This window comes from Ptychodera flava, chromosome 20, assembly GCF_041260155.1.
Source record: "Ptychodera flava strain L36383 chromosome 20, AS_Pfla_20210202, whole genome shotgun sequence".
NCBI classification, from domain to species: domain Eukaryota; kingdom Metazoa; phylum Hemichordata; class Enteropneusta; family Ptychoderidae; genus Ptychodera; species Ptychodera flava.
The window spans coordinates 37,625,019-37,644,511 of NC_091947.1; the positions used below are offsets into that span (position 1 = coordinate 37,625,019).

General features: G+C 36.7%; 1 protein-coding gene across 3 annotated transcripts in view; it reads left to right on the forward strand.

Annotated features, from left to right (window-relative positions):
- Positions 1 to 19,493, forward strand: part of LOC139120870 (WD repeat-containing protein 11-like) — a 190,321-nt gene that overhangs the window by 77,332 nt on the left and 93,496 nt on the right. For all 3 annotated transcript variants that reach the window (XR_011549158.1, XM_070685493.1, XM_070685494.1), the window contains exons 9-11: positions 2,320 to 2,584; positions 2,803 to 2,911; positions 5,798 to 5,936. Coding sequence is in view for 2 of the 3 variants with exons in the window: in XM_070685493.1 (XP_070541594.1) it covers positions 2,320 to 2,584; positions 2,803 to 2,911; positions 5,798 to 5,936 (513 nt within the window). In the remaining variant the exon portion in view is untranslated. The remainder of the gene's footprint in view (positions 1 to 2,319; positions 2,585 to 2,802; positions 2,912 to 5,797; positions 5,937 to 19,493) is intronic.

The following is a 19,493-nucleotide window of genomic DNA, read 5'->3' on the forward strand; positions in this document are numbered from 1 at the left end:
ACATCTACAGCAATTCCAAGTTACAGTCTCCAAAATTACAAATAAAAACAACAACACAAAAAATAAAAATATAATGTGATGTTTCTACATTTTAATGGTCTTAATGTGTGAATGGGTACAATACAAAGTAAAAACAAATACAATTACACAATGACTTTACTTCATCTGGAAAATTGCTCAGTATGTTTTGTGATACCATGAGTCTTACACTCATTGTTTATCATTCAGTGTTCTCCCCAGGAATTTTTAGAAGAGGGCACAGACGTGGTGCGAAGCACCACAAGCGACCGCTTGTGCGGTCGCGGGGGGAGGTCAGGAGGGGGGTGTCCCCCTCCTGCCGTTGGAGCTTTTGAAAAACAGAGATTAAAATGGTGTTATTTGGTGGCACTTTGGGAGTATTTTTTCAGATTTTTTTTCGTATAAAAAATTCAAAGGAAAGGAGATCTGAGACAGTGTTTCATAACTTTTATTACAGTTCGCTGATTTCAATTATGAAGATTACATTTTTTGAAAACGAAAACATAGCGAGAGACATACATTTATTCATCGATGTCAAAATGATCACGGTGACCATAAAACTCAGGCTTGGGGAGCATTTTTTCAGATTTTTTTCGTATAAAAAACACAAAGGAAAAGAGATCTGAAACAGTGTTCCATAACTTTTATTACAGTTCACGGATTTCAATGAAGATTACATTTTTTGAAAACGAAAACATAGCGAGTCTAGAAACATACATTTATTCATCGATGTCAAAATTAGCACCATAACACTCACGTGTTCTCATCCTGATGCACGTCAGACCGAGCCTAAAATTAGGTTGTTTGCTTTGGGAAGGAATACACAAACGAAATTCTAACCTCCTATAAAACTTCAGTGTACTCTGCTGTCCTTGGTTACCCTCCAGCTCCTTGCCATGTTTACTCAGCAAAGTCGGTTACCTAATGTACGGTCCCTATAGGACCGTGGCTCATGTGGCTAATGTAACGTTACGGACTGAGCCATGCAAATATGGCTGCCTTCGATGAGTTGCACATGGGCTTATGATCTCGGATGACATCACAAACTCGCGAGATTTGCAAGATCGATGAGAATTACGTTTGCAGTCTTCAGGATCGACGCTCACGCTCGCATTTTGCTTGTAAATCACTGTCAACTTTTTTTCCGTACATTTTATTGTTTTATTTTTCAAAAAAATATAAATTTTTTCATTTCTGGCAAGGGGGCGCTCGGAATTTACAAGAGGGCGCCACGCCCCTGTTACCTTATTCAGGGAGAACACTGTTGTTTATCATTCACTGTGCTAGTGGCAATAAATGACTTTCCAAATAAATTGACAATATGTCCAAGAACTGTGAAAAGACAAAGGAAAAATATTGTGCTGTTCCAGATACCCTACCTACATATACCCAACATACTCTATATTTTACTTGTTGACCGTCATTTTTTAAACATTATGTAAATGCAGAAGTGAGCAGACACATGTCAAGTCACATGACAAATGCAATTCCACCAAAAGTTCAGTTAGATTTATGACGTCTTTCATTAGTGCACACTAGAAACAAGAACCATAGCAGCTAGCAGTGAACAAAACAAACTTGATTTCCTTCAGCAAATGCGATCAGCGAGATGAAAAATCTTTGCTAGCTGCTCTTCATCACAAGTGAACTTTCAAACAAATTTTAGGGGAAAAATTAGAGGAACATTTTTTAGTTGTTTTCTCTTTGTAAAACCTACACAATTTGTGTTTAATGTACTAGAGATGTTGCTGAGTCGTACCTGTTTATGCAGTGGACCTATGTCGATGTTAGTGAGGCTAAAAATTTATGACATATGCGATACATCGGTCTCACTTGTTCATTTAATGCAGATGTACTGATCAAAACTGGAAAGTCTTGTAAGATCTGATCTATTTGAAATAGTTTCCTGTCATTTTGACCGACAAGAATTCACTATCCATTAGATTCAATGAGGATTTTGAAGTTTTTTAAGTACAAAGTTAGAAAATATGAAAAATTCTTCATTTTTGTGTTACAACTCATGTGACGAAAAAGACATCAGTAAAATAGTGAAGAATTTCATTTCAAGTTGTCATGATGATGTTATACTTACCAGTCCCACAGTCTAATTTGTATGTAATATTTTGACTGCAATTGTATGACATCATTAGAGAAGCTGTTTCAGTTTTCTGCACATGAACATTTTCTGTGCTATAAAAGTCCGAATTTCATACGTTTCTACCCTTGATAGAGCTTCCATGTCTTGTAATGTACTGATCATTTTAGCCAGCAACTTCTGATACTCCTTATGATTATTCTCAGGGAGCTCATCTGGGTTAGTGCAAGTTTATAATTTGTCTAGCGGTTTGCTGTGGCGGGAGTACAATATTCATCTGTCACACATCAGAGGTATTGAATGGGTCAGCCTGAACAGCTTCCTTTCCTATGGTTATACAAACCCTAATAGCAGTGGTTTGGTCCGTAATGAACTGATTCTGACAGACATGGAGACAGGGAGTACCACTAGTCTAAGGAATGACAAGAATGAAGAGTCTCCAATTGAAATATTACGAGTCTCACAATTGAAGTAAGTGAGAGTTTCTTCTACAGTTTCATACTCACTTAAATATCAATGATATAACCAAAAAAAATACACCAGTTGCCATTCATTTACATTGGCATCAAACATCCGTCAAATTGCAGGCTTTAACTGATTCAAACTATTGCAATATGTTTTGTCTGTTGCATTCCAATTGATATTACAATGATATATCATTTACTTAGCATATTCCTGCTCCTTTGTAGGCAGTATTTCATCATTGTCTTCAAGGAGAAACCCTTTGAATTGTGGGATTTACGTACAGGTACATTACTTAGAGAAATGCCGAAAAACTTTCCGATGATCACAGCCTTGGTGAGTGTATATTTTCATTACGTTCTAGAGAATAGCTACCTTATGCTAAGGCACAAACAAGAGATTAAAATTGAACTTGGTAGAATGGTCAAATATCTCCACACAATTTTTAGCTCACATTTGGGTATATTTACCAAAGAGAGCTTATATGGTAAGTCAGCGGTATCTGTATGCCTGTATGTATGTATGTATGTATGTATGCCTGCATGCATGCATGCATGCATGCATGCATGTATGTATGTATGTATGTATGTATGTATGTATTTCAAATCTTTTCATGAAAGCATTTCAAAGTCACTTTTTTAAGTTTATATAAAAAACTATATATTTTCGACTTTGCATCAACTTTGCATCAAAATCATTAGATCAATTTGATGTTTGGCATGTGCGTTCCCTAAGTTGAAGTAGAGTCAGAATTATTTATTTTCTGGCATAACATATCTTTTAATATTTTCAGTCGTTTGAACTGAAGGTACAAGGACTAATGCCACGCTTCTTACATGCCGTAGTCTGTATGTCATATGCTGTTAGCCTTAGAGATATCTCAAGAACTGATCTGTAACTTTTTCTTAAACTTGGTGTGATGGTTACTTAGGCAAATATCTCGAGATTTTTTTTTCAATTTTTTCTCTGAGTTGTTGTATAGTCACTTTAAAATTGTGAGGATTTTAGTCAAATGTATATTTTTAACTTTGCCTCAAAACTACTCATTTAATCATTTTTATGTTTGGTATGTGAGTTAAGGTTATTAGTTTCGTCAAGGTTTCTGTCTTTTCTTCTGCTACATGGTGCATAACATCAGACTAAAGACTGGATAGATCAATGCAGCATCGATTAAATGACAAGCATTCATATGACCTTGCTGTACTTGCCATTGTTATTTGTAACAGCTTTCTAGTACGTGTTGCAGCATAGAAAGAAGACACAAATTTTGTTATTCTGTCAATCCCAAAAGAAATAACAAGAAAAGTATCACAACTTGTGCACCATTTCATGTAATTGATTACCATCTCATACTGTTGATGTTTTGCTGCACTGGTGTTACAGTTTTTTTGTGATGTCAAAACAACAGGAAGCAAGAGAATGTGACAAAGAATAGAATATTTTGTAAGGTTTGCTACACAGTGAACAAAAGAATGCAATATTGACAGAAGTTCACTGCATACCTGTAAATGTGGCGTCAGGTTTTTGCAAAGTTGGCACTGTACCTTTTTTGGTCAAGTTAATACACCAACTGTGAAGTCTTGTCTTAGTCTTTTGCTGCAGTAACATATTTTGTGTAGTAAACAACTAAAGAAAGCAGTGTATCATGGAACCAACAGAGAAAGTTTATCTGTGTCATCCTTTGCAAAGTTGTTTGGGGAAAGCTTTCATTGTCCAGAAGTAAGCATCTCCTAAATCAAACTATGTGTAGTGACTAAAAGTGGGGTAAAGTTCCACATGCATCCAAAATTTGTTTTTTACTGATCAACAGTGTTCCCCCTTTGTTTTGAGTGGGTGGCAACTTAGGCATCGGACACAGCAACCACCTTCAAGGCAGAAGGCCGGAAGCAAAAACTGCATTGAGTTAGGTAAATCTGGTCACATTGTCACAATGTACCCTGAATGCATATGTTGTTTGTAGCAACCGAGTTTTGATGTTTAGCATTACCAAAACTAATGCTAATTGAAATGACTGAAACTAAAGTTGTACAAAACTTATATTCCACTGCAAGAACAGTCAGAGACACTGCATAACAAGCCTAATGGCTTGAACACTGCTGATTGAGTGTAAGCTTACTTTGATATTCTTACATTTGTCGTTGAGTTATGCTTTCCCATCTTTTCCAAATACTTTAATAAACACATATAACCACTTCCTTTTTATTAGTCCCCACGGACACTGTCCGAGGGGACTTATAGGTTTGGTCATGTCCGTGCGTGCGTGTGTGCATCAGTGCGTCCGTCCGTTCACGCAGATATCTCAGAGATGCCTGGAGCGATTTCATTCAAACTTGGTACAAGGATTACTTCATATGTCATACAGATGCACGTCAATTTGTTTTGTGATACGATCCAATATGGCTGCCAGGCGGCCATTTTATTACGATTTTTTCATGTACAGAGCCATAACTCAGGCATGTTTCATCTGATTTTATTCAAAGTTGGTACAAGGACATTGACCAATGTCATAGATATGCACTTCAATTTTTTTGGTGATACAATCCAATATGGCCGCTGTGCAGCCATTTTGTTATGATTTTTTCATGTACAGAGCCATAACTCAGGCATATCTCAACTGATTTTATTCAAACTTGGTACAAGGACATTGACCTATGTCATACATATGCACGTCAATTTGTTTTGTGATACGATCCAGTATGGCCGCCGTGTGGCCATTTTATTACGTTTTTTCATGTCCAGAACCATAACTCAGACATGTATCAAGCGAATTTATTCAAAGTTGGTACAAGGAGATTGACCAATGTCATACATATGCGCGTTAATTTTTTTTGGTGATACAATCCAATATGGCCGCTGTGCGGCCATTTTGTTATGATTTTTTCATGTACAAAGTCATAACTCAGGCATATCTCAACTGATTTTAATCAAAGTTGGTACAAGGACATTGACCTATGTCATACATATGCACATTGATGTTTTTTTGTGATACAATCTGATATGGCCACCATGTGGCCATTTTATTACAATTTTTTTCATGTCCTGAACTACAACTCAAACATGTATCAAGTGCATTTATTCAAAAGTATTTTTATCACAGACCTAATGAAGAGGACTCTATCCTCTCTGAGGACCTGTAATCAAAGTACCCATTAACAAGTGGGGACTGTGTCATCAACGATGACTTGTTACTATTAACTTTGTTTGGTGTGTGACTCTACCCAGGAATGGTCACCATCAAGCAATTTAAAGGGATTAAAAAAGCGGTTAGTACATGATGCTTCAACTGGTGGTGCAGCCAGAACTTCAATACAAACTTCTGATAGCAACATTCAGATAACAACTACTGCAAGCCCTGGTTCAGGTAAGTTTACCAATGTGTGTACCCAGCTTTTTAGTGCCTGCCAAACGAAGTTCGGAAGAGGAATTATGGATTGGGTTCTGTCCATCCGGAGCTGTTTCTTGGGCTGGACATGACCAATTTGTTACAGACTTTGTACCGGTATATTGGACAGCATGCCATGGCATACATTTGCACATCAATTTATTTAGTCATCCAATCCAATATGGCCACCAGACAGCCAACTGTTTGTCAGAATGTCATGCCAATTGGCATATAGCATAATCATGGTAAGATCTAACCAGATTATATTTTTGTGTGTTTGTTCTGCATAATTAACTGTCATTTATATAATTAAAAATTTTGTGCAATTGGCTTTATCTCTAGAATTACCAAACGAAATATAAACTGCCTTGCGAGTTGATTGTCTTAAAAATTATCACATAAGTAGAAAGAGGGCAAGAAACAAATCAAATTGATTTGATATATTCACCCTGAGTGCCTGTTTATTCAACTATTTTATCATTACATCCAGCTGTTTGTTATATCGTTATTACTCTCCATGGGTCAAGGAACACTAGGAGGCCAGGACAAAGTTTGTTGAGTTCATAACTTAGAAATTTCTGCATTAAATGTGGACAGCTTCAAAATGTGGAATGCTTATATGGTGATCTACAAGAGAATGGAATCTTGTAGATGTTGATAAAAGAATAAGGGAAAAAAATATAATTTTTCATAATTTGCAATATTTCTATTGTAAGGAGAGTTATTACTTTGTTATTTGGTAAATATTATGGGGAGGGACAATGTATGCTATATTTTTGTTAAAAAGCATAAAATTGGTATTATGTATAATATTTGAGGTTTTTTGATTTCACGGTCTTGTGTTCAAAAATTACATGTCAGATGGCAGGTATTAACTTTGGATTTTAAGTTCAAAATATTGATGAACTTTGGATAAATAAATACGAGCAAATTGGAAGACAGAAGTTTGTTCTTGACATTACGTGTAATATTGACCAGTGCAGCTGAAACACTGTTTTACAAAAAAATATCATGGAAATATCTATATGTTGTATTTATTAGCTCACATTTGGTATAGATATATATACCAAAGACAGCTGATATGGTAGGTCGGTGGCATCTGTATGTCTGTATGTATGTATGTTTGTTAGTATGTGTGGATGTATGTCCGTCTACATCAAAAACTCCTAAACCGTGCACCCAGGAGTGGAGATATGAATTTGTTCAAATAAACGTGTGTGTGAAAAAATAAACAAATGAGGTAAAATAAGGGAAAATCCTGCAAATTGCTAAAACTCTGTAACCACTGGCCAGATTTGGTTGAAACTTGGTATGCAGGTTTTTAGCCCATATTTGATTTTGTATGTAAATACCAAAAAGAGCTTATATGATGAGTCTGTGGCGTCTGTATGTCTGTACGTATGTATGTATGTGTGTGGGTATGTATGTGCAGATGTATGTCAGTCACACACAAAGGCTCGCATACCGCCAAAGCTATCATCTCAGCATCTACAGGTAGATGCAGGGGTTGAGATGTGAAGTTGTTCAAATGAACACATCAGTGTCAAAAATGTGCAAATGAGGTAAGAAAAAGGGAAATCCTGCAAATGTGCAGAAGTAGTGGCATGCCAGTTACTGAAACAGGCTAACTCCACTGACCTTGAGTCATTTCCTGTCATTGTTTATGAACTGTTACATATATTACATATTAACAGACCTGCTCAAACCATAGACAGTAGAGGGGGAAGACTGTCTATGCTCAAACTAAGAGGGGCTAGCTGTTTCTGCTATGCATGTTGCTAAAGTTGACCTCCAGTACCTAAAATTTCAGACCTTATTTACTTTTGTCATTCTTTATCTGGTTTAAATATTTCTTGTTGTTTTTCTGGTTGTACTGTGCAGAAATCATTGTCATAACATGAATGTAGAATTTTCCTGCACTGAACAGATAGAAACAACATTTATTGTTAATCTTTGGTACCCATACTGGTATATACCAATTCTGATCAAATTTGAGCGACACCGTATAATTGCGGTATTTTTAATAGTAACTTTAGTAACATTTGTTCAAACTGTGGTGAAATTTCACATTTGTCTTTTGGGGGCAGTTTTTCCCATTTTTGGTAAAAAAAATCATTTTCTCCCAAAGTATTTGTTGGATTGCTCTGAAACTTAATACTCTCGATCCTAAGGTTGTCTTCTGTCAGATGTGTAAAAGTTGTGGTGAAATTTTTGTATAGTGTTTTTTGGGAAATATTTTGCATTTTTGGTCAAAAAATCATTTTCTTAGAATTAACTATTCTGATTCTGATTGCATTGAAACTTTGTATGCAAGTACCTAGAGGCATACTTAGTTGAGTGTCTTCAAATTATGGTGAAACTTTCATATTTGTATTTTTTGGGCCTATTTTCCATATTTTTGGTCAAAAAATCATTTTCTCTGAAATGGCTCGTCCGATTGCTTTGAAACTTGGTATGCACGTTCACAGGGGTAAACTTAGTCAAGTTTACTCACTCTGGCCTGCCACATCAAAACAAATGTGAGCCCATTGTCATTGACGGTATTTTTTACCGTGTTCCTCCGATTCTAAGACAACATGAAATCAGCAACATGAAATGGTTGTAATTATCAGGGTGGTCTTATAAACGAGCCATTCCGTGTTTTCCACCAACACTGCTAATTTGTGTTAATTCATTCAGATCAATTTAGCATTACTCTAGACTTTCACACATTTTTTGGCAGAATGTTCAACAGCTTACTTACATGAGTGATGTCTGACTTATTAATCTCGTGAATTCACAAAAGTTTAAAATACATGTATATGACAATCGTTCCTCCAAAGATAAAAACACAGCGTTCTAGCGATGACTTCCCAACCTAACTGACATGTTCTTTTTTAATTGCTGTTAAAAAATCACCTTTTCAAACAATTCCTGTCTGATCAAAAGACTGGTGAAGTGAAATAAAACTTTGAAACATGTCTTGAAGGACAGAGAAAATTCAAAACAGAAAGTCAATCATGTACTCACAGAATAGGCATCATGCAACATGGCGTATACAATGCATTTGCTGCACATAAAAATTACCAACCTTTCTTTGAATCGAAGGTCTGTGTCTCGTAAAATAATGATATGGCAATGAAATTCATAGTAGTCAATGGTAAGAATTCATGATCCAAGGTGAAAAACTGTCAGCTACAAACAATTATCCCGTGCATGAAATGGTAACACACATCGTGGATCAGCTAGCAACATGAAGCATGTACTAAAGCAATATGGCCATCGTTGTGGACTATTCTATTACACGGAGCAGGGGCCACAGATCGTTAACAACGGAATGTTACAGAAATAAAAGTACAAGGATAAAATTTAGTTTTGCCTGCCATTCCAGTAAATGAATGTCAATGTCACATCATTTTAGCATCTTTAATTATTTTTCTAGGTCTTAAAGAAAATTTTAATCACTAAATAATTAACAACACTATGCTCATGCTTATACACCCTGCCTAACAAATAGTATCTCCATTCCAGCTCTTCATAAACAGAGACCAAACAGCCTTGAAAGTGTCAATGGGCAGTCAGCAGTTGTAAATGTGCAGGTTTAAACAGGAACTCCCCCTATAAAAGCCGGCTTATCGTAAATCTATGCAAATGTAAAAAAGGCACGCTACTGATCAGACGTGCCGTGTTGTCTGGGAATCCCATTATTTTGCCGTATTTCAGGTATTCATTGTCATTGAATCTTTTGTATGATGTTTGTGAATATATAGCGACTAAACTCGAGTCAAAAATGAACTGAAATAATGTTCTATGCTATGTCGGAGAACGCATATGTTTCAAAATGTGTTCCCTGTACAACCATTTGACCCTTCTTTGCATATGTCACGTAAGTGACGACCATGATTATTCAAATTTATCGTACGGTCAAAGCGATACTATGAGAATTCAAATACTCCCGCCCAGTGTATGCAAATAGCTGCGTCATCAGTAATCCCCCTATTGTGCGCCCATGGTCCTGGAAATTCCTGTTTAAGGCTCTTCTAGTAAATCTTTTAGTTGGTTAGTCAGCAACAACTTCATATTTGTGATCATTGAGTCATACTATCGTCAATTTTTGAGTTGTGATTTGTTGGCTTTTTGAACTAAACTAGGAAGGGGTCTTATACACGGATATATAGAATTTCCTAAAATCCTCCAAAAGTTGGGGAGGGTCTTATACTCAAGCAGGGTCTTATAATCGGAGGAATATGGTAATGGACGTTTTGGGGTACAGATCTAGTAAAGCTTTGCCTGTTTTAGTTTAAAGCTTTGCCTGTTTTATTTTAAAAAATGCCAAATATGGTGCAATTGCAAAAAAATGAGAATTGCAACACATTTTACCTGTGTATTTGTGGTAGATATATGCTCAACTGTAAATAAATATTTGTTCTTACTAAGTCAACATTACTAAATAAAATGCTAATGAGCAACAAAAGTGTAAACTTAGTGAAAATCTTAGTAAACAATGGTCAGATTGTCTTTGCAAGGTAGCCAACATACCATCTTGTACAAAAAGTTGCATTAAGTCACCATGAGTGAATCTAAAAGAAGTTGTGGTATACAGATCTTGGAAACATCCAGCCTTTTATTTACAAGATTCAGGAAAACATAAGTATTTCCACAAAAGTGTCATCTGTATCTGACAGTAAACTTTGCTGCTTAATCCAACAAGGTCAGGTTACTAATTACAAACTCTTACATCTGTCGATGTAAATATGACAATTTTGTATGAAAAAATGCTTGAAAATTTGGTTTGAAAGGTTTCTGTTTCTTTCCATTGTCATACTGTACCGGTGTATTTATGGAATTGTTGTCTGTGCATGTCAAGTAATGGTTTCTATACAAATCTCTGGTTTGATGCTTTCAAATTTGTTTAGAAGGGCTTTCAAGTGTCTATGCCATGCCCCAAACAACATTCTTTAAAAAGTTTCCTCCGGGGTTGATTTGTCACATTATGCCTTGTATCGATGTGAAATGTGAAAAATACGCAACATTTTCTACTTCTGCAGGACGCCTGCAGGCACCAGGCTAGGTTTGGCTGGTTGAGCCTCTGAAGCCAGCTGAGGTATTTGCATACTGCTGACTATGGACGGATGAAGTCAATCATCCTAATTGATATGCATGATATGTAAATCAATTATAGGGTTACTTCTGAAATACAATTCACAAATAAAGCTAAAATCCAAACAATCCGTTGGACGCGACACTCAGGACAAACACAGGGTGGATTATCGGACAAGCAACAAAGTACCAGCAACCAGCATCATAATAAAGTATAAGCAGTCATCACCATGGATGTGAGCAACAGTAAATTTTCAGCATTCTCGTGAGCAAGAGTATGCTTTACACTCCGCGGACCTACGCAAAAATCTTACAGGTAGCATCAAACTATTGCCGTAAAGAGACTCGTGGTGAGCATGCTTTCCGCTCTGCAGATCTTATATGCAAAAATCTTACAGGTAGCGTCAAGCTATTGCCGTAAAGAGACACGTGGTGAGCATGCTTTCCGCTCTGCGGACCTATGCAAAAATCTTACGGGTAGCATCAAGCTATTGCGGTAAAGAGATGTGTGGTTATGACGATGATGACAGGAACTTGTTCTGCAGGATTATTGTGTTGTGGGCAGTTTTATTGTATAGCACGCGTTAAACATTAGTTGTACAGAAAAAAGACAGACTATTAACTTACAAGAAAAATTAAATCAATTTAGAATTTATTCATTTTCATCAACAAAAAACAACCCAACGCCTGTTCTGAAATTTCCTAGGCTGACAACGTGACATGGGTTGCTTAGTATGCTGACCCGCTACTTCAGTGTTCTGACCATACGTATTAAAACCTCGATTTGAACATTTAATTTTATAATTTTATGATGTTTCCTGTTTTGTGCAAGATCGTTCATGACTGACAAAATCTCACATCGAAGAGACAATAGTCCATCCATGGTAGACTACCTACAGCACAAGTGACGGCGTGATTGTGACACAACTGAGCGACGTGACAAGAAGATTGTGGTGAAAATTTGCAATGTTGGTGATGTCGTGCTTTAAATAATGAGATAACGTAAAATCCCTTCTATCACGTGCCTACAAACCGGACATAGTCCAAATGCTGCATGAAAACAACGTTTTTAACAGCAAATTTCCTTTTTCATGTTCTCGCAGCCTGGAAATGTTACTCGGTTGATCTCCAGCATTGTTCGGCACTGGTCGGTTACCTACCGTATATAGGCAGTTATACTTGTCGTTTGGTCACGATGCCGCTTGAAGTGACGGTATTTTCCATTGGGGGCCAGTTCATCAGGCATTGTGCGATTGTCACTTCAGAAGATATATAAATTTATAAAAGGTCTGACAAACTGCGGCCAAATATAATGAGTAGCGATACTGATATATTTTACTGGTGATCCGCGTCGAACAGCATAATTGTTAGTACCACGGTCGCTCAAGAGGGACTATGCTACAGAGGTGACAGCAAAAAATACTGTGCAAGTAAAGATGTCGCTGTACTCTACATCCGATTTTAATGAGACTGCTGTACCATATACTCAATCCAATGTGATATTATATTGTTTAGTTCAAAAGACGGTGATTTTATGAATAAAAATACAATGGCTGACGTCAAAAACTCAAGTTAAATGGAGGTACAGTTTCGTAAGATATCAGACACGTTATCGGGCTGGTTGATAAATAATCTGCGAAAATTAAAGGATATCAGGCCCGGTACTCTTAAAACCCTAAGGGGAGAACACTTTCTGGTATTTTGTCCCGGGAACGAAATAAAGTAACAGTTCAGTCTGAAAGGAGGGTACTTCATTTCCATATTAACACTTTCACCGTGGGAGGGCGCATTCTGCGCCGATGGGCAGAGTGCAGGAGGCGCGTAAATGTGCCAAGAATGTACGCCTTTATATGCGTTATATATACATTGGTACTTTGAAGTTTCCAGTTTGTCTATGATGCTGTTATACTTGTTTAACTGGGTGGCAGTTTGGTATATACCATTGTCATGTACGTGTGGCAGCATCATTACCAGTGGAAGCTCCAAAGAATGCCCATTATTACATGTTACCTTTAATAGTCGCCTATTGTACAACCAAAGACCGTAGAGAGACCAAATATTGTCTACACAAATTCTATGCAATACAATTACAAGAGGACAGCTTTATTTTAGCACATTGGCAGATTGTATCACTAATTATGATATTCTAGGTTGCATGGTATTGCGTAAGTGTGTGTGATTAACGGTTGCAACAGTTGCCAACCATTTCATATTTCAATGGACAGGGCATCAACATTTTTAGCTTCTCGTGTCTATTTATAGACAGAAAAGGTATTAGATTTGAAAACCAGTATGCTGGTGTCAACTTCAACTTCCATCTGTCAACTTCTACTTCCGTCTGTCAAGATCCGTTGACGTCATGCCATTGTGATGGGTCATATCATAAACTGGTAGGGGTGTTCATGGTTCAGGTTGAGATGTAGGAGAACGATTTTGAGCTGTGACAAAAATCAAGGGACTTAGCGGCATAGCCACAGTGTTAAGCCTTTCTCCAAGGTTTCTTAGCTGACTACGATCTATTACAAACTACTGAGCTGATGTTAGGGGTACTCACTTTGTGTTTGCTCACTCTGCATGTGTGCGCTAGTGTTTGGTACTGTATTGCGTGGATATCCCCTCATGGCCTCATGTGATATGGGCCTGCTGCATAACCTGCAGATAATCATATGCTATGCCTCTGAGTCTGAAAACGGTCATTGTGTAAGCCTGTCGGCATTTTTGTAGCATTTTTTCTCATTTAATTTTGCAAAATATCGGGGAGTACCTCAATATTTCAAGATAACTCTTTCTTCCCAATCGTTTCCTGGAGTTTCAGTCATATGAACGAAAATGAGTGAAAGTTTTAGACAGGAAAATCAGACGTCAGCCATGTTCATGTATGCAGTACAATCAGAAGTTTTAATATGTGGAGGAAATAACTAACAAACACCGTTCATGATGCCCGCCCTCTAGAGGCAGACCTTCCTATATGAAATACCCAGACGCGGCACAAATCCACTGTGCAAAGTTGTGCGCATTCTTGGACAATGGTTTGTCGATTGTAATAGTAGGGGTGGTCAATCTGTATGAATTACCGTTGACAATCAAAATAAAGAGTCATCATATGGAATAATAATAATAATGATCATATGGAATAATAATAATAATGATAATAATAATAATATTTTTTTATTGCTAGCTTGTAAATATAGGATTTACATCACATTTGTGGCAATAAAAGTGTGATACAAAAATAAGTTAAAATTTTCTTTGATAAAGATAAAGTATTACAGTATAATAATAGTAGCTAATAATAAATATAACTTGGTATTTCTTTGTTTATATAAAGTAAAAATATAATCTGCAAGTTGTTCATTAAAAGATAACTCTTGTTTTGTTAGTAGAGAAATAAGCTGATTTTCAGTATTGTCGTTTGGGAAATTGATTTTACTGAAAAAGTTCTTTCTTTGGACTTTGTATTTTTGACAGACTAATAAAAAGTGTGTTTCATCTTCAATACTGTTGGTGTTACACTGATTGCAGTATCTTTCAGTAATTGGGGTTTTTGGAACAGTGTGTCTCCCTTTTTCAATTGCTAGATCATGATTGCTAATGCGAAGTTTGGTGAGTAATTTTCTTCTCTCACCTTGTAACTGTGTTAAGTAGGGTTCTAATCTAAAATTACGTTTTATTTTGGCATACATTCTTAGTTTACTTTTTTCATCAGTGATCAAATTTTTCCAAAAGACTTCATGATTGTTTGTTAAATTTGTTTTCATTAATCCAGTTATAACTTTGTGGTGTTCAAGTGATGGAGCTTTATCAAGGAGAAAGTTCATTCCATTGTCTTTAATTTAAGCACTTAAAGGCGCCCTCTCAATCCCTGGTTCTCGCATTAGCAAATGTGTCAACAGCCCATTAACAGTTTGTCATTCTTTTGTTTTCCATTGAATATTTTATCAAGGAAATAATATTTATATTAGATAAATCTGATAATTGAGTGGGGGCTTTAAACAGTTAAACCACAACTTAAAATAAAATCACAACTTTTCTTCGATAAAAAGTACATGGTGCATTCAATGGTGACTAAAAGATTTATTTAAGTCATTTTTTCTAAACTTTCTATAACTTTTTATCAAAAAGTCGTACAGTTACTTTCGTCCCTCCGTTTTATACCCTAAGGTTCTCTTCTTTACATGCCCTTAGATTTTAATCAAATTTCCTGATCATATTAATTCTCCAGTTTGAAGGATATTACAAGACTCAAAGCCGTTTTTATGCTCCCCTAAAACTTCGAATGCCCTGGTATGTTTTCACTCATCTGAACTTCACCATAGCAGATCATGCGATGATTTGGCGTAACCATTCTGCACGCAGCCAAAATTATGCGACGTGATTTTAATTTTCATTGACAATTTCACATAAAATATTAATTTTGAGACCTAACTCAAGTTTTTAAAACAGTATGCACGCCGTAATTATAAGTAAACCAACAGCATTTCGAGATACAACCCCGTTGATATGGGGGTTACTTTGTTGGTATGGGGTGACCTCAGATTTGCGGGGTCACATTGCGGGTTGTCGCATCAGGTTACGTTCGATAAACACTGAAGGTCATGAACGTAGTTGTCTATGCGGGAAGGTTATTCCAAAATATGATAAAATTTTCAATGTGTATGACACAGTATAACCATAGAAATTTCAATAGGGCATCATCAGGTAAATACAGGTGGGGGAAGTTTCTCGTCCGCGAAAGTACCACGTTTGCTGCAGTAATTTACATAACAATAGTGAGGTTAACGGTGCGAAATCTGAACAAACCATCTGCGTCATTAGCAACGGAGGGTCCCTCTCTCTCTCTCTCTCTAATCATGTTTGAACTTTCACTGATTCAGCAAGTACCATAAGAGCAAGATCACGTAGTAGTGACGAAATAATGATGGGGAAGGCAATGTGCATCCACTGTCAGTATTGCAGTATCAGTATCATTAGCTCTGCATGGCAGGGCAGTGTGTTACCGGCGTTATACGGCCTCCCACCACAGGGAAAAAGAGGCCTGTAACGCCGGTAACACACAGCCCTGCCATGCAGAGCTACAGTATCATTAGCAATGTCTGCCATTGAGAATAAACTTTACAGCACAGCTGGCTGGGTAACATAGAATGACAGAAAATGCGGCAAACAATGAAATATTCAAACCATAAAGATTGTCTCTGTAAAAATGCTTGCTAATTATATTTTCCTGAAAATTTAATATCTACTTGATCTGTCATGAACATTTATTTTCATGACACTGTGATAACAAAAGTGTAATTTTATTGAGTTACACAAGTATATACTGGAGTACAGCATTATGTCATGGATATTGCCTCTTGATAACTTTTCCAGTGTTAAAAAATAGCTGTGATGATTTGCCAGTGTTGCAACATCTTTGAAAACAATCATTACATTTGTTTTTCTGTGTAATAAAATGATTAATTTTTGCCTTTTAAAACATGCAATAATCTCTCTTATTTGTACTAAGGTACAGTGTACAGGGAAGTGATAAAGCAATCAAAATTAGCATAATTAGTGACTTGCAATTTGGGAAAATTGCAGTCAAATACATCATACAACCAGTATTGTGACTTATACATGACAAAACTAGTGCTCAATGGCTATTCTTTTTTTCATTACTTTAGATTCTCTTCTTTTTTTCCACTGTATAAAGTGTCAATTTATGAGAAATTAAGCTGTACTCTGGAATCAAATACGAAGTAGAAAAACATACAGTCCGGAGTCATTCACTTTCTTCTCAAGTTGGTAAACATTTCTTGCACTTTCTTACGTCACATAGATTTTGAAATGCTCACACAGTACAAGAATGCAATTTCCAAGATTTCCACAATGCAAATAAACTATGCAGTAGAGCCAGTTTCATGAATAAAAACATTTTAAACTCTAAACTCAAGTTTTCATTTATTCATCGTTGACTGTATTATAAAGAACGCCAATTGCAAATTGATATTATCAAGAACTTTGGATAAATCAAATTTTCATATTAAAGATGTAAAGATGTAATCTGTGGTCTCATAATTTTCAACAAAGTAGTACTTTCATAGTTACATTTGTTGGCGATGAGATCTAATAAAATTCTAACCAAGGAACAAACTCTTTGAAAACAATCTTTACATTCGTTTTTGAGTGTAATAAAATGATTTGACCTCATCACCAGTCATAGCGCTGCCAAAGGGTTTTGCTTTCTATTTATCTTTAGACGCTTCATGTAATGTAGAATCATTTCTCTGTAAAATGATGGCATAGATGAGAGCTAGTTTGAGGCAAGTATGTTTGTTAGTCCCCACGGACACCGTCCGGGGGGACTTATAGGTTTGGTCATGTCCGTGCGTGCGTGTGTCCGTGCGTGCGTGCGTCCGTCCGTCCGTTCATGCAGATATCTCAGAGACGCCTGGAGCGATTTCATTCAAACTTAGTAAATGGATTACTTCATATGTCATACAGATGCACGTCGATTTGTTTTGTGATACGATCCAATATGGCTGCCAGGCGGCCATTTTATTATGATTTTTTCATGTACAGAGCCATTACTCTAGCATGTTTCAACCTATTTTATTCAAAGTTGGTACAAGGACATTGACCTATGTCATACATATGCACCTCAATTTGTTTTGTGATACGATCAAATATGGCCTCCATGCAGCCATTTTGTTACGATTTTTTCATGTACAGAGCCATAACTCAGGCATATCTCAACCGATTTTATTCAAAGTTGGTACAAGGACTTTGACCTATGTCACACACATGCACATTGAATTGTTTTGTGATAAGATCCAATATGGCCGCCGTGTGGCCATTTTATTACGATTTTTTCATATACAGAGCCGTAACTCAGGCATATCTGAACCGATTTTATTCAAACTTGATACAAGGACATTGACCTTTGTCATACATATGCATGTCAATTTTTTTTGTGATACGATCCAATATGGCCACCAGGCGGCCATTTTATTACAATTTTTTCATGTACAGAGCCATTACTCAGGCATGTTTCAACCGATTTTATTCAAAGTTGGTACAAGGATATTGACCAATGTTATAGCTATGCACATCAATTTGTTTTGTGATATGATCCAATATGGCCTCCATGCAGCCATTTTGTTACGATTTTTTCATGTACAGAGCCATAACTCAGGCATATCTCAACCGATTTTATTCAAAGTTGGTACAAGGACTTTGACCTATGTCACACACATGCACATTGTATTGTTTTGTGATAAGATCCAATATGGCCGCCGTGTGGCCATTTTATTACGACTTTTCATGTCCTGAACCACAACTCAGACATGTATCAAGCGAATTTATTAAAAAGTATTTTGATCACAGACCTAATGAAGAGTACTCTATCCTCTCTGAGGACCTGTAATCAAAGTACCCATTAACAAGTGGGGACTGTGTCATCAACGATGACTTGTTTTATTTTCTTTACATAATTGCATCATGGACTCAATAAGGGTGTATATTACATCTAGGTTGTTGTCACAAAGACATCCAACTTGGTTGCAGACAATCCATACTCTGGTTGTTCTTAAAGCCGCACTTTTCAATCCCAGGTTCTCGCATTAGTGGAGTTCTCCCAGTCAACAGTCATGATTCCCCACCAACAACGCTCGAATTTCCTAAAAAAATCGTCGTCCAGTCACGTTAGAATTTGAATATAACCACTGAGTTCGATCGGTAGCAGCTTGGCGCTGACCACTTGGCAGTCTGTCTGTGTTTTTGCGGCCGGAAAAAACTAAAAAGTGGCATTTTCTGGAGCTTGTGCCCGTGTGTTGCCTGTTCGATGTCCACTTACACAATGAACGCCGCCATAGCTTCGTGCCCTTTTAAAGGGAGGCTCCGCCTTTAAGTAAATGTTTTGAGCAAGAAAAGGGGAATTTTTAAAGGCCTTTGCCAGCGTCAGATTGTCTCGCAGGGAAAGCTACTGATTAGATTACAATTTCAATGGAAAACAAAAGGCTATGACACTCAATAATCCTCTTATAGACTAAAACAATCTTGATCCCGGGGATCAAGTCCCTGGCCTTTATTAAAGATATATGAAAAAAGTTATATTGTACTATATAGCTCTCTTATGCTTGTACTTCGTTTCTTACACATGATGCCTGATATACATGATGAACAGCTATACTGGTATATATAGTACTATTGTTGTTAAAAATTTGACGTTGATTCATTGTCCCTCAGGTGTTGTGTATGTGACCAAATTATTTGATAATGAAAGTACCCAGTAACATGTCATGTAAAATCATCAGTAGTGACTAGCTTATAAGTCTGAAACACTCTGTAATTTTACAGAATATTACCGAAGTTGACCAAAAAAATCCACATATTTTACAAAATTAAAAAACCATGGTACGTCATTATTATGACAGCACAGTGACATATCTGAAAAAATATTTTATTTCACAAACTGAGGTG